General features: G+C 37.7%; 1 protein-coding gene across 1 annotated transcript in view; it reads left to right on the top strand.

Annotated features, from left to right (window-relative positions):
• NOL10 (nucleolar protein 10) overlaps positions 1 to 15,626 on the top strand; it is a 53,199-nt gene that overhangs the window by 23,759 nt on the left and 13,814 nt on the right. Inside the window, exon 14 of the mRNA XM_040598511.1 lies at positions 14,886 to 15,012. Within this exon, the coding sequence (XP_040454445.1) occupies positions 14,886 to 15,012 (127 nt within the window). The remainder of the gene's footprint in view (positions 1 to 14,885; positions 15,013 to 15,626) is intronic.

Here is a 15,626-nt window from a genome sequence, read left to right as displayed (position 1 = left end):
AGTCTGCCTGAACATGTTCAGATCATAAAATGGACTCAAATGATGAATGTTAGAGCATAAATCCAAATAGGAGTTCTATTTTTGAAATACTGTTGTGTGTAAGAAGACTTAAAATTTCATTCAAAGGCTACTGTCCAGATCAAATTCGGTTTTTGAATAAGCTAAACTCCAGTTAGCATCAATGGCTTTGGGTTTGAAGGCTGCTGAAGATATCTTAAATATACTGGCATGATTTTTTTTAGTCAGAAATCTATAGTTTATTTAAAAACATGAAATGCCTATTTTAGACAACAGAAAAGTTAAGTTTCTTTTAAACAGACAGGAGTATCACACTGTAGTAACTGGCCTTTTTACCTTGTCTGCCTTTTTATGGGCAAGACTGAAGGGCTGGCACAGATACTTTTGTATAATTGAAGTATTTTTTACTGCACTTCCTAAAAATCAAGTATGTAGCTCACTAAATCTGTTTTGGTTGGCTGTTCTAGGCTTTTTTAATCTTCTTTTTAAATGAAGAGAATACAAAATGGAGAAGTTGTGTTAGACTTAAGCTGCTCTAGGGTATTTGTTATTAAGGAAAACTCAATGTTATTAACCTGTTCATGTTACAGTTCTATTCCTTGATCTTTTGGGCTAGTTATTTGAGCTCAGAGATGCACACCTGTCCTTTGGTTTCTGTGTCAGTAGGTTATTAAGACATGGGGTTTTTCCATCCTTGGAACACTGAGTAATTTCCTTGCACAGGCGAAGATGAGTTTGGTTGCATGTATCTTTGGAGCAAAACTTTAAAGAGCTAGTGATTTGCTGTATTATGATCCCTTTTCATAGTCTTGTTTTCTGGCTTTTTCTAAGAACTTGGATTCACTGTTTTTTCCAATGAATAGCTTAATTTTCTATTTGTTTGTTTACTTTGAGATAGATGTGAATGCTACTTAAAATGTGCCCTCTGTTTTTGAGATGTCGACAAGAATTGAGTTACAATTCTTGAATTCCACAACAGAATAAATGCCTGGGGGAAGTGCTGCTACTATAAAGGACAGTTGTGTTTCAGAGCTCTTGGAAGTATTTTTGTGTAAATAGAATCCATTTGATTGCCCTAGCCCCTCATTGCCCTGTAGTGCTAGTAATTATTCTCTTTTTTTTAAGTCTTCATTGGAACAGCTACAAGAAATTACCATAGCTATGGTCAAAGCAGGTACTTCAGAACTCAAATGTACCTCAAACGTGCTGTGCTCTAGCCTTATAGTTTACAACATAAGAAAAAAATTCTTCAGAGGAAGAGATGCACAGAAGTCAGTCTAACAGAGCAGGAGTGCCTGTGTACACGGATGGGTGCAGTCAGACCCAGCATCCTCTGTCCTTGATTGAAGTTGGCCAGACAGTGTAGGACTGTGCCCAGCCTAATATACCCTGCCTCTCAGCAGGTTTTATTAGTGTGGGCACAGTGCTGTGCTAACACAGCTACATGACTTGTGAACTGGAGCTGGCTCATGTCCGGCCAGCTTGGAGTAGGGTCTGACTGAGCTCATGTCTGACTGAATTATCTGTGTACATGTGCCCATTCTCTCCATTGTTAATGCCAAAGCTAAATTTCCATTGCAAAACCAAAAAATGACTGTCTCTTGAACTTCAGGATTATAAAAGAGTTGACAACGGGTATCATAATATTGTCTGTAAATGAATTGGCATGTGTCAGCTTTTCCTGCAGAATTTTCAGCAAGATAGGTATGACATTTGAGATTAGGAATGTCTGAGAGAACTATGTATTTCTTTAAAAAAAAATAAATCACCACCAGGGAAAAGAAAGTGTTTTTTGTTTACTAGAGAGGACAGGTACGTTTGCTTTTAAATGGCAAGAAGATGCCTTATGCAGAGGTACACAGTGCAGACAGTGAGTAAAAGCCAAATTGAATCTGACTGTTAAAATGAAATGTTTGTTTTACATAGGTAACATCTTGAGTGTCTTAGCTTAGAGACTTTGTTTTTGTTTTATTTTGTTGGGCTTTAATGAGGGCAAGTGCCTCGCACTGGAATAGGGCTGTTTGCCAACAGTTTAATAGTTAACTTGAAGTTTATGCAAACATTTGGAACCTGCTTCTTGCCAGCTGGCTTCCTAGTATATCACTTTGATGTGTGCCTCGGGAAGGTTGAAATGAAAGTTGTTGTGTGCCTTGGGATACTTTTCAGACTACTGGCTTAAACTAAGTTGAGTCAGTAGCGCAGCTAGGTCCTGGCCAAAGAAGTAAGGAGAGGAAGAAGCTCCACTGATACCTGGTGGTCTGCTGGCCTGGGACCTAAGATGAGCCACATTCTCTTAAGTTTAATTGAGGCTGTCAGCTTCCATGACATACAGTGTTCTCTTTTCAGGTTGTACAGAAAATCCCCTACATATTAGCTCCTGGATGCTCTGAGTGGAAGGCAAGGGGCAGAGGTGTTATTTATTCTGAGTGTTTACTACTGGTTATATGAACATGTCTGATCCTAGCACAGACATTTCAAATCAGTCGCATCTCCTTTATTGGGCTTGAAACTCTGGGCTGCATATACATACTGAAACTGAAACTTGCTCTGTTCATTAGGCTGTTGGAAGAAGAGAGCAATTAAGCGTGTAATTAATTGAGTGTAATATTCTGTGTTCTGTATTTTTTTACTTTCCTGCAGTCTTGGCAGAAAAGTCCCTGTTGAGGCTAGAAGCAATGTACTTTTGGTGTAGCGAAGATATTAAGCTCTTTAAGAAAAAATAAATCCTGGAGCGTCTCTGGCTTCGTTTCAGGTGGTTTTGGAAAATAATTTGATATCCTAGCGCTCTCCTAGTTCATGGTTGTTGGAGTTATAAACTGGAAATCTTTCAAGGGCAAGTATTTCTTGCCTACTCAATGATTCAGTTTCTCCAAGAATATCTTTATAATGGGTCTGGTTTCTAATACAATACCCGCTTCAGATATTTGGATCTCGTTATTGCTAGAAATATTTATGAATTTTATCCTCTTCAAATTGAGTGGATTTTCAACTAAACCAGACATTCCTGGTACTTTTTGTTTTGAATATGCCTCAGAAATGCTCATTCTTTAAAAAAAAAAAAAAAAAAAAAAAAAAAGTGCTTCCCTTAGATTTGGAAAAAAATTCTTAGAAAAACTTAGAACAAACTACTTTTTCTTTAGTTGCTCACCCTGAAATAATGTAATCAGAGATTAAGGCACCAAATTCTACTAGCTTATATGTTTTCATTTAATGCACTGGGTATTTGATGAAACAAATCTGTAGAGGGAACTTGTACTGAAGGAAATACAAGTGAAGACAGTTTTTTAATACCTTAGTTCACCCCCTGTATTTATTTCTTGATACTAGTTTGGAACAGTTCTGGATTGTAAATCAATGATGAACATGCTTTTGGTTTGATTGTAGGCTTCCAGGTTAGCTGCTTCTAAACCTACATCTGACTGAATTGACCAAAGGGTTGTGTTCAGTTCACTCAGACAGAATAAGCATTTATCTGAAATAGGTTAGTGTTTTCTCTCAGCCTGGTGACAGTTCTCTCACTAGTTCTGTACAGGGAGTTATGATGACCAGATATCTGTCATTAGTCTGTCATTTTTAATTTGAAAAGATGTGGGTGGTTTCTCACATGTGACACGCTTAGCTCTATGGTCGTAGCTTTTTAGAACAGTTTTATCACTCTTAAGACTGACTTTCTCATCCTTTCTTTATTTTGGGTTCTACTAATTGTCTTTTTTTCTCTCGAGTCTTTGTGGTGGGGATATGATTGGAGAAAAACAGCTATCCACACCTTATAGTTCATACCTTTAAGACCAATGTTCTGTATAGTCAGCTGCTCTTCATGTTGTTTGCGGGTGCTGTTGGAGTTAAAGCAAGATCTTCTCAACTGTTTTTTGCTTCTGCGTGGCAAAAGCTATGAAGCAAACAATGCAATTCTTTTCGTATTTATGGCTGGCATAATAGAACAGATTAGGACTAGAGCATGAGATTTTTATTTCTTTTGGGATGTTTTCATGTCTTCTGATTGGCAGTATTTGGTCATTCTGGATTAATGCTGCCTCAGCTGTCTTCTGGAAGATAGTAAGATGAGGCTGTATTTTTTAGAAGACAGTTATTAATCTCATTCAGTACAGCCCTGACCTAAGAAGTTTTAGGTCAAGTGGAAAGCAGCCATGAAACTGAATTGTGTTAAGAGCTTTTCTATCCTGAAGCAATATATGGTGTAGAAAAATGTTTCATTCCCTGGGAAAAAAATGTTGTAAAATAAAAATACAGTAGTTATGATATAGAATGGGAAATGTTGGTCTTAGCCTTCGTTTGCTCAGTTTTTGAGAACTGTGAAATGAGTGGAAAGCAGGGTTGTTAACTAGCATAGTTGTGCTTTGGGGCTGCCAAGTGTTGTAAGAAAAAAACTTCCCATTAACAAGGAGATGCTTGAGGGCATCTTTGGCCTTTAAGCTAATTCTCAGTTTTGGTATATCAGTCTTTTAGAGCTGTGTTTTCTAGCCAGAACAGTCCAAGTCTTTACACAGAAAACTGCGCAAACAATATAAAAAGTATGTTGTGAATGATAACTTTACCTGTCTCACAGTATTTACAAGCATAGGAAAAAAAATTGTTTATCTTCACAAACAGAAATGTGAGCTTCCTACTTTTAACCTAAACACTTTCAAATTGAAAAATAACATGCTGGGCTTATTCCCAACAAAGGATATCCTTCATTTCCCATGCACTGGCTAAGAGACACTGTACCGCTTATCACACATACATAGAAGGAAAACACAACGTGCGATAATCAGGAAACAATTTCTGATCTTCCTGTAAAACTTGGTTTAGATGTTTTTTGGTGCAGATGATGTAGGAGTTCAACATCATGTATAGATTATGAAGATGTATTATCCCTGCTTACTGCTGTTGTGGCTGATAGTATGATAGGCATCACTTCTTCATTTATTTTTTGGTTTTTTAATAGATATCAGTATGCTGACTGTTAAGTCCATACTTCCTTATAGTTCGCATCATACCTTTCATAGACCAAAGGAGAAAACTCTTAAAAGCAGTTCTACCAAATTATACCAGGTAATTGCTCTGCTACTTGAGACTCACATGTTTTTTTAGCATTGTGACTGTATCTTAAGCACTTGGTAGTATGGGGCCCTCCAAACAGGTTTTGAGGGAGAAGTATGCTCCCCTTTTTAAGTGGTGGAAAAATTAAGCCTTGAGTATCTGAAAGATATTTTTTATTATTATTATTAAAGTTGCACTTGTTCCTTCCTTTGGGCCATCTATTCTTCACTTGGTTTCTGAAAATTTAGAGGTGCAGCTGCTCAACTTCAGTCAGTGAAGAGAGAAGCAGTCACAGATAACGGAAAGATGTAATGGCTGAAAGGAGGTTTTGTACTATACTGTGGTCTATCAGCATGTTATAAGAATTAGTGTGTCTTTTAGCTTTTGGATCAGAAAAGACAAAGCACATGAGAATTTTCTCTGTGATAATTTCAACTAAGTCTTTATTTCATTGTATTTGAAAGTAGAGGCAAGTGACTCTTGTGGCTTATCTGTGTTGTCATCTTCTGTGCTGCACTCAATGTTGTGAGAACGAAGTGTGAGTTACGAGTGTTTTATACAACAACAGTAACAAAGTTGTGAGGATTTAAGATTTCTGTCACACAACCCTGAGAGATAAATAAAACCGTCAAATATGTGAAAGCTTTCAAATATGTATTTGAAAGAAGTTTCCTACTTAAAGAAAATTGTGTCATAAATTATATAAAATTTCTTCTCTTTAGCATTATGCTCTGTAAAGAGTAAATTGGTTTATGCTGAGGTTATCTTTGTTATCTGTCTGGAGGAGTTGCACGTTCCCAACAGGTAGTTGCCTTTCCTTCCCTTTGTGTTGTCTGGCAGTAGTTGCATAAACTCCCAGAGCAGCCTTCCTCCCAGCTTTGCAAACAGCAATTAAGCTGCCATGGCAGGGAGTTACTAGAAGCTCACACCTAGATTTCCTAGCTTGTCAGTTATGTAAGGTAGACGTACAGCTGGATTTGCTGTTACCTTTATGTCTGTAGCATACTTCAAATTTCCCTAAAATGCAGGTCATGCTCTGAACTCCAGTAAGTTTAGTTTTCACGGCTGTAAAGATATTTATGCTCTGAATGTTCCCTGGCCCCTGGCTTGTACTGTGACAGCCCTGTTGCTCCTGGCCGCTTAACAGCATGAGAGACAAGTCAGTCCCAACACGGTGTGACAGTTGGGAATTTTCCTGTTCCATCAGAGAAACGGAGAAGGGGACTAGCTGGGATTTTGCATTTCTGTCTTATTCTTACTTGGTGATTTAGGTTGCAGTCAGAGGCTATTATGTATATACTAAAATCGATGCACATATTACTCTTATATCTATTAGTAGTGGAAGTTTTGTCCATTGACGGCCCATGGCCTTAGTATTGCAAGAGGTGCCATTAGGTTTTGAGACACAGATTTCTGACCATGTTGGAACAAGTACAAGCTGTGTAGGAGTTCTCTCATTGTGTAAGAAAAAGGCCAAGGTGGCTGGGAAGGCACCCACTTGCCATTGCCTTGTCGTCTCCCCTGCAGTCACAATTGTAAATGCAGGGGGAAAGCTTTGTGAGGGATTTATTCTTTGAAGAGTATCATGATAGGATGGGGTTGGGTTTTTTTCTTCTTGTTAGACTTCATACGAAGTGTGGAGGTGTTTGGTTTGTGAGGGGTGGGTTGTGTGGCAGTGTCACTGGACAGTTAAATTTGCCTTATGAAGGTTTTAACGAATACCAGAACCTATGCGAAGGAACTGGTAAGAGCACAGTCAGATGTGGTAGGGAGTGGGAGGTGTGGATGGTTGAAGTAAAATGTGGTTGCTGATCTGCTCCCTTGTTTCCATGGATAAAGAAACAGACCATCAACAGATGTTCACAGGTAAATAAATCCTGTGAAGTCAGTCTCAGCTGACCTTACCGCACCGTATTTAAGTAACGCCTAAGTGCCTCTGTTATTACAGCAGATATGCTATAGAAGCTGTATAGAGTAAGAACAGACTTCCAGGAACTTTTCATTCACTTCCAGCTGTATTTACAGGAAAGTGCTTGAAGCTTGTCATGCTTATAACACATACTTTGAGATGCCACTCTCTTCTTGCCTCTTGAGCTTCATTTGATTAATTGATTTAATGTGAAAGTAGTGAGTTCTTGTACTTCCAAGTTTCTACCAATTTTTCTGACCTCAAATTGTCTCAGCTCCAATGGTCTAAAGACCATTAATGCGTAGGGAGTACCATTAATGTACCAAAATGTGTAGGGAGTCTGCTAAATTAGAAGATCCACAGCAATAGTGCCAAGTGTTTATCATTTATATATGTCAGCATGTCAGAACATGACAGGGACATTGGTGAAAGCATCGGACTCCTTACTTTTGATGCCACAGCTGCTAAGTTACAGATGTCTTGTGAGAAGTATCCCTTTTTCTTCGTGTTTCATGAAGAAGAGAACTATTCTAATTTTATTAACAATTTTAAGAGGTAACTTTCTTTGCTGAAAAATAATTTGCTGTTCCGATTAGAGGGCATTTTTTTCCCAACACTTTGAGCAATGGGATTGTTGTCTCCTTCAAAAGATTGTGGCTTCACCAGGAAGACACAGTGAGCTCTAGACCCGTGACTGGTTAACTGACTCTTAATACCTGTCGGATCAGAGAATATGAGATTTTTAAGAAAACAACACTATAAAGCCAAACTGCTTAGGATTAGAAAAAGTAGTACTCACTATCTGATAACTACTAGGGCAGAAAGATTTAGTATCTCATTCCTAGAAGATGTGTGCAAGTTCCTGCAGCAGTTTTTTGTTTAACACTGGGAAGATCTTAAAAGCAACATTTCCTTTAACATGCTCTCTAAGGAGTAAAACCTCCAAATTGTTGATTTGGCAGCTTCCATAGCATAGTGAAAGGTAGGAAAACCAACCTCTCTGATTAATGAATCTGCCAAAACTGTCTGGATGTGCTGGAGTTAGGATGAAAGAAAGAGCCAATTCGTTGTATAGTTCAGTGAAATTTATGAGTGTGTGGGCTTAAAACCAAATGCAATACTGCTGTCAGTAGTATGCTGAGAAGGAAAAATAAGCTATTCAGTCTCTCCTGGTCATAGCTGTACTCCAGTAAGCTACTTGATGGTTGTAAAAGCATAAAATCTACACGGTATAACATAGGGTGAACAAAAGCGTGAAACTATGAAAAATGAAAATACATGGCAGTCTCGTTTGAAGTTTGTTCCAAACACCCATTAATTTAGATAATTTAAAAATTGTAAAGAATTCAGTAAATTAAATGGAATTACTGATTAACAGGGCACAACTGAAGTTGATTGTAGAGTTTTCATAGCAAGAAAGTAGATGAGAAAGGAAATGGCAGAATGAAACTCAAAATCACAAACTGTTTGGAGCACGTTGGTTGCTAAGGGAAACACTGTATATGGAAATGTGGTAGATAGAAACATAAAAAAGTAATGCGATCCCAAAGCTCCTTTCTAACACCAGCTGATCTCTTGGGCTGGGTATGACTGAAGCCCAAAAGCATAGAAACAAGAATGGAGAGCCACAGCTTTTCATGTCTACAAGCTAGAAATAATCCATCTGTTTTTTGAGAGTTACCAGTTACAATTGATGTAACCTTGACTGTTAACAAGGTGCCTCTTCAATGCGTATAGATGGAAACTATTCAAAGTTATTACATATTGAGATCTGTCTAATTCTTAAAATTAGAGAACAAAACATTGAAAACAGTACTCTTAAAATGAATAGTAATTAATTACTCATGTAATTGCGTTAATTAAACTTGGCTATGCAATTAGGGAGCCAATTATGTTTAAAACACAATTGCACATTTCAATCACTGTCCACACCCTGGGGATCACTCATTTTTTTTTCTCCTCCCTCATTAGACCTTCTGTATTCTCCTCGTGTTAAATGATGTGATTGAAGCTGAGAATATGCATGCGTAGATGTGCATTCGCTTTCTCCAGCAAATGTGTCCTGTTAAGTTTAAAATGCTTTTTATTGTGCCATTTTATTACCCCCCCCCCAAAAAAATTAAGATTTTATTTATCTGTAGGAGACAAATAATAGTAATAATATGTATGTGAAGTCATTGGCTCATATGTATAAAATATATTTAAAGACATTATAATCTACAAAAGAATCTCTCTTTGAAGTGCTTTAAGTGTGGGAGTCTTTGGTTTGTTTTTCTTTCTTTTTAAATGGGAACAGAGGAATGGAGGAGCTTCCTGGGATCATGGTGTTCAGGCCCATCTTCTTGCAGGCAATCACATTGTATAATCTTTTCCATGAATGTGTCATATTTCATCAAAATTAGTTGTTTGTTTCTTCCTCATCTCCATTAAAAGGCTGTTAGTTTAGTCACATTCCTCTGAACCTTAGCTAACTTTTCAAATTTACAGTGTCACTGTGAAAACTTTGCATGTATTTATTCTTATGCAAGCATTAACATTTCAGAAATCATCCTAGTAGCCTTTCTCTGTACTTGCTACAGTTTGCATTCATGTATCCTGAACGTTACTGCCTGGAGTTGTACAAGATGACTCCACTGAGTCATCATTCTGGCCTTACATGACTGTTTTGTTGTCTTATGATCAGTTTGTATCTTTTTTTCTTATTCCGTTCTTTACAGCTCATAGTGGTCAGCTATACGTTTCATCCCGTTTCCAGCATTTTGGCTTTCAAGGTAGCTTTTTTTCCCTGAGAGAATTTGACCCTTCTTATCTGACAGTTTGTCATCAGCAAATGTTACTGGCATTTTCCTACCATATGTGGCAGTCGTTACTGAAAATATTTCCTAGGATAGGCCTTGGAGCTTTACTTGTAAACTTCTTTTTGTGCAGTAACACTCCTTTCAGCATAAGGTTTTCGTTAGCCAGTTCCGATCTTGCCTTACAGTTATTAACATGCTTACCTTATTTTTACACAATACACTCTACCCAGAGCTCTGTTGAAGGCTTTTAAAAATATGTTATTTTTGTTGTAGTCAACGTTATTCCAATAGCATGGCAGTGAATTATTTTTGTTACCTGGTAAAGGTCTTACTGTCTAACAAAATCCGTAAAGAGGTACTTTTTAAGTTTCTTAAAGAAGGCTTTACTTCTAAAATATGTTATGAAAGAGCAGTGATATGATGTATTTTTTGTACTTGTTACTAACTATTACTATGTGTCCTGATTTTGGTCAACACTATGATCTGGCATGATACGGCATTACAGTGTTAATTTTTGTGAAAATGAAGTTTCTGTGAAACCGCATGTTGCAGTCTTGTACAGCCACGGCTGTTAATACTTATGCTTTCCGAAGCCTCTGGAAGTGTTTTGTTGAATGATGTCCACATACATTGTTAGTCTTCTAGAGTGAATTCATGCAGTGTAAACCTTGCAAATTCTAGTTAATAATTTAAAAATCTGATTTACACTGTCTGTGAACATTTGCATGTTTTTCATTGCTAAAATACATTAATGAAGGTTGGGAGGAGTTTCTGCTGGGTGTGTATCTTATTTACAGCTGAAGAGTTTATCGCTGCTTTGTATGAAATCTTCCAAGGACTTACTATTTAACATCCTGAAAAATACATTTTGCAACCCGTTTTGACCCCCTGAGAAGAAAAGAGCAACTGTTCAGTTCACTTGTCTAAAAATGGTCCCTGAAACCTTCAAACACATACTTAACAGTGCTTGTCTGTATGCGCATTCAAAGGTTTAATTTAAATCTCATGACATCTCCCTAGACAGCTTCTACACATCCTGGGCTTCTTTTTAAGTTGTTGAGCATGTTTAATACTAGTTAGGATTAGACACAGTTTGTCTGTGGCTCTAAGGACTCTGCAGAGCTGGCTGTCAAATTGTTGAGTGGCTTTTAAAAATGCAAGTGTGGTCGGATGTTCCAGATTGAAGATAAGGAACATCTGTTTTGGGTTAAGAATAATACCTACTCTGTCCTAGCCTTCATTAATTTCAGGGGAATTACAGACCAATGGCAGGATGATATTTTCTACAGAAGTGCTCAGGAATTGGGCATTGCAGAACTGTGCCATACAAGATTTCTGATGCTACAAGACTATTCAGTTAAACACCTTATAAAATGAAATACAAAGAACTATGTTTTTTGAAGTTTTTACAATATTAAAAAAATATTTTTCTGCCAATGTTTTTCTCTTCCTTTTCCTTAACAGTTTGGCCTTGCACTTCGGTCTGCTCAGTTGCATGCTAGATTACTCATCATATTTTGTGTTTTCTGTGTGTAAAGTTTTAAAAAAAGAAATTCTAATGTGTACTAACAGAAGTATGGCATTAGATGGCACGATACTAATGATTAAAATGTCCAAATCTTCTTGTGGTTTGGTATAAGACTCAAAAGGCAATGGTGAGATGTCTCTGTTACCTGTGTATTGCAGCAGGAAGCCCCCTGCGATAAGCCCCCCCACCTGTGGGGGGGAGAGGGCCATGCTCCCTGGCTGTACATCTCCTGCCTGGTGTGACCCAGCCGCTGTTCTGTCTTGCAGTGTGGTGGTGGGACACGATGTAAGTTAAATGTGTTTTGGTCCTTTGTCCGGTCGGTTGAGGAGGAGAGCGCTGGGTGGGGAGGAGAGAATAGAGTAATGAAAAAAAGAAAAAAATACTGGTTCAGTCACTGTTGGTGATGGTGTCTGGTTTCTTAGCCTAAGAAATATTTGAGTAAAAGCAGAGTGTAGATGTGCACTCATTTAATAATGGTTTTCCCATTACCTGTGTGCAACTTTTGTAAAACTTTCAGAGATAGCTACATATTGCAAAAATGAGATCTGTCAGTTTAGTTGCATGCAATTACCTACCTCGACAATATTTTCTTATTCTTGCTGTGAATTCCAGTGCATTTTTCTCCCTTGGATATGGTAGAATTGTATGTTCCCAATCTAAATTGGCAATATGTTATATATTTATATATATATATATATATATATATATATATATATATATATATATATATAAAAATGTATTAATTAGCTCACCCAACTCCACAGCATTTTTGCTGGTTTTGGTGGGGACTGCACTCCAGGCTGAGGTGGTGGCAGGAGCTCTGAGGGGTCCTACCTGGCTGCTGTGCACCCGCTGTATGGAAACCCGTGAACTGGGAGGGACAGACAGGTTTCACCCATTTGCCTCAGCCTTAGTAATCTGGTGCAGACCAGCCCTCTGAACTGTTGCATTGGTACCCGAGCACGGCAGTGGCAGAGCCTGCCATTTCACAGTGCTCTTGGCACCACCCTGGGGTGTCTGTTGTTGGCAGTAAATGACAGAGGAGCATTAGGCTCTGCAGCTAAAATGCAGTGGCAATTAAATTCTGTGAAGAGTTACTATTGCACGAGAAGGACATTTCTTGTTTATATTTTTGTTGTTGTGGCTGGTATTGTTTGCCTTTTCTATTTTAAAATTTCTTGCTAAGGTTTAAAAAATGTTCCATTTTAGTATACAAAGCTCCTAAGGTGTCCTTAGAATAGGTAGACAAGTGGTTTCAGTAGGGTGGGAGAGCGGGAAATAAGGCAATAAAACATACACAGACATCTCTGTAGGATTTTCCTTTTTGTCAGTTTACATGTGAAATTTGAATAATGGTTGGGCTTCCTATTTTTCCCTGGTATTCTGCTTTTTTCTGTCAATGATCTCATTTCCCTCCCCCCCCCCCCTTCTTTTCTATCAGCCGGTCATCCAACTCACTCCACAGAGTATAGTGAATAATCGGACCTTTTGGCTTTGTGTTTTATGGCACCGATTATGTGCCATGAAGGGTTTTACTCCCGATATCAAGTTTTGAGTGCAGGGATACTTGGAACAGTGAGTGGAGCTACAGTTGAAGATCAGATAAACTGTTTTCTCTTATTTGTGAGACTTGTGCTTTAGTTACTCGTTCAAATATTTACACCAGTCAAGATCCCATAGGGGGATTACCCTAATTGGTTGGACTGGCCAGAGTTCTGATGAGTAATGAGCACTTTGCAAGGCTGGAGCAGAGAGTGTCGTAGACATGGAAGTGATGAAAAAGGTTTATTGAAGTGATAGGGATCTTTACATGATGTGTCAGCAAGATGGAATGAAGGGGAACTTTTTATTTAATGGGAATGGATGTGAGTCAAGCAACTTGTTTTTTTATAAAAAGGAGAAACTGCTTCATCCAAAACAAAACTATAGGTAAACTTTAGAGAAGATTCCTCCATCCCAGTTATACTTTGATGGTCTGGTAAGGGAGCACAGATAACTGATTTATTGAATGGCATGAAACCCAGTGGTACATTTAATATGTCTAGACTGCTTTCTTATTAATATTAAAGTTTGGCATTTAGATTTGACAAAATGGTTTTAGGGGAAATAACTGAAAAAATCTGGGTGGAGATAAGATGAAGACAAAAGCTCCTGCAGTGTTGTCAAGAAATCAATCTGAATGTTACATAGTGTTTAAACTGTGTATTACTGGAGCAGACACAGGGATTTGGTTGATTCCTTAAGTAGGTAAAGTCTGTACTGTTAGTGACATCTTGGGTCTTTCCTTGAAAGCTCTTACTGATTGGAATAAAAAAGGCAGCAATGTGGAAAAAGTGTGGTTTTTCATTTGGCATGTTACAGTTCTCAGGTGGGGCTGATACCTTGTGAAGATAAGTCATACTTGATATAGAGACGGTAGTGGTCTAGAATACAATATTATTTCTGGAGTGTTACAGTCTAGATTATTAGTGGAATAACTATGGTCAAGAATACAATTTTACAACTTTTATGTGTAGTTGTCTTCAAAAGACGACTTTTGAATGAGTAGTAACACACTGCTTTTTAAATGAACAGCACTGTCTTGTACTGTTACCACGCTATTATGTTAAAACAAATCTTATGTATTTTATATATATATGAAATCACTTCTACTTGCCTCCGTAATCAAAGAAGATCTTAAAATGTTGTTGAATCACAACCATTCCTATGGTCATGTTGACTGCAGAGTTTTTAATGTGTGTTTCTGGCAAACAAGTTAGAAGCCTTAGGGTTAACTGGCCGCTTCGCATTCTAAAACATCAGCTGATTGGCTCTAGAGGGAAAACTATAGTGTTGGATTTTTCCGTTCAGCTAACTCGCCTACTAAAATAATAGTACTGGAACAGTTGAGTACGGGTGCATGCATCAGGATAGAGAGGAATTTCAATCAGAACAGCGGGAGGGAAGAGTGAAGGGAGCTGATTTGTTAACTTGGGAAATTGGAGGAAGCTTATATGGAAAAGTACATTAATAGTGCAACATAATATTGTTCAAATAAATCCTTTGCCTCATGGTGGAAATATGCAAGTTTTTTAGTATTTCTCATTGTCTGTTCATACACTTTGTGTTTATTCTTGAATAAAAATACATTAAATATGCCTGTGGTGTTTTAGTTGTAACAAATAGGGCAGAATAGGATTTAACGTGATTGCATAGTGAACCTAATGAGTTCCAAGATTCAATAGCGCTTTACAGATTAGTTGCTTTTTAGTGCTGTTAATTTCATCTATAATGTTTGGCTCTGAGCTTTTGATAAATTAAGCAATTGAACTGGGACAACTTGAAACAGTTAAACTTCAAACCTCTAGCTTGTTGGTCTCAAATAAATGACCTAAATTAAAATGCTTAAATAATTTATAGTACCCCTTATTGTTAATGCAAGCAATAGGTTTAATTGTGTTCTCTAACGGCTGTTGCTCTTAAGGTCTGTTTGATTTCAGAAGGGTTAATTTGTTATTCCATTACAGCACAGTAGCAGAGAGCCTAACTGTAGGTTGGGTTTTTTTTCTGTAAGGATATAAAATATAATAACCTTTTATAATACCCACAGGTTTTAGGACCAGCCCCAAAATGGTGTTCCTTCTTAGACAACTTGACTGAAGAACTGGAAGAGAGTCCAGAGAGCACAGTTTATGATGATTACAAATTCGTTACCAGAAAAGACCTTGAAAATTTAGGTAAAACAGTTGAATACCCTCTTCATCTGACTTATTTGTTCATTTTTTGATCATCTACACATGTAAGTTTTGTGATTCCAGTGTGACGTATGGGGACAGTTAGAAGTTCACTGACGATAGTTCATTCCAGTCATCTTTGTTATTAATATACCAGACTGATGGCTTTATGTTCTTTGGTTCCCAACCAGTGCAACAGTAGATAGTTGTGTTTCTCAGACTTTTATCCTAAGGAGGTGATTGATATTTGCTGATGTAATATGTCTAGAAATGTGTGTGTACTTTCAGACACTAAGTGGAAGGCATAGGAAGAGAAGTTGTTTTAGTTTTCAAAATACTTTTGGGGTCCTCAAATAGTACGTTGGAACTCATAGCAAAATCTGCCAAAGGCTACCCTATTGGAATGTAGTAATTTCCAGAAAATACAGATCATTCTAGGGCTAATAGAAACACAGTTTCAAGGAAATGGAATGCTGAAAGTTACAGCAGAGAAGGTAGGCATGCTTCTCCCAAGGTAGTTAGTCCTTTTACATCTGTTACATGTTTTGATTGCAATGTGTTGCTCCAGTTTAATTAATTTGCCTCAGAGTATGGGAGTTGGGTTTGGCCTGGCAGGA

The sequence above is a fragment of the Falco naumanni genome, chromosome 6, assembly GCF_017639655.2.
Source record: "Falco naumanni isolate bFalNau1 chromosome 6, bFalNau1.pat, whole genome shotgun sequence".
Taxonomy (NCBI): domain Eukaryota; kingdom Metazoa; phylum Chordata; class Aves; order Falconiformes; family Falconidae; genus Falco; species Falco naumanni.
This window is presented reverse-complemented; position numbering and strand designations above follow the sequence as displayed.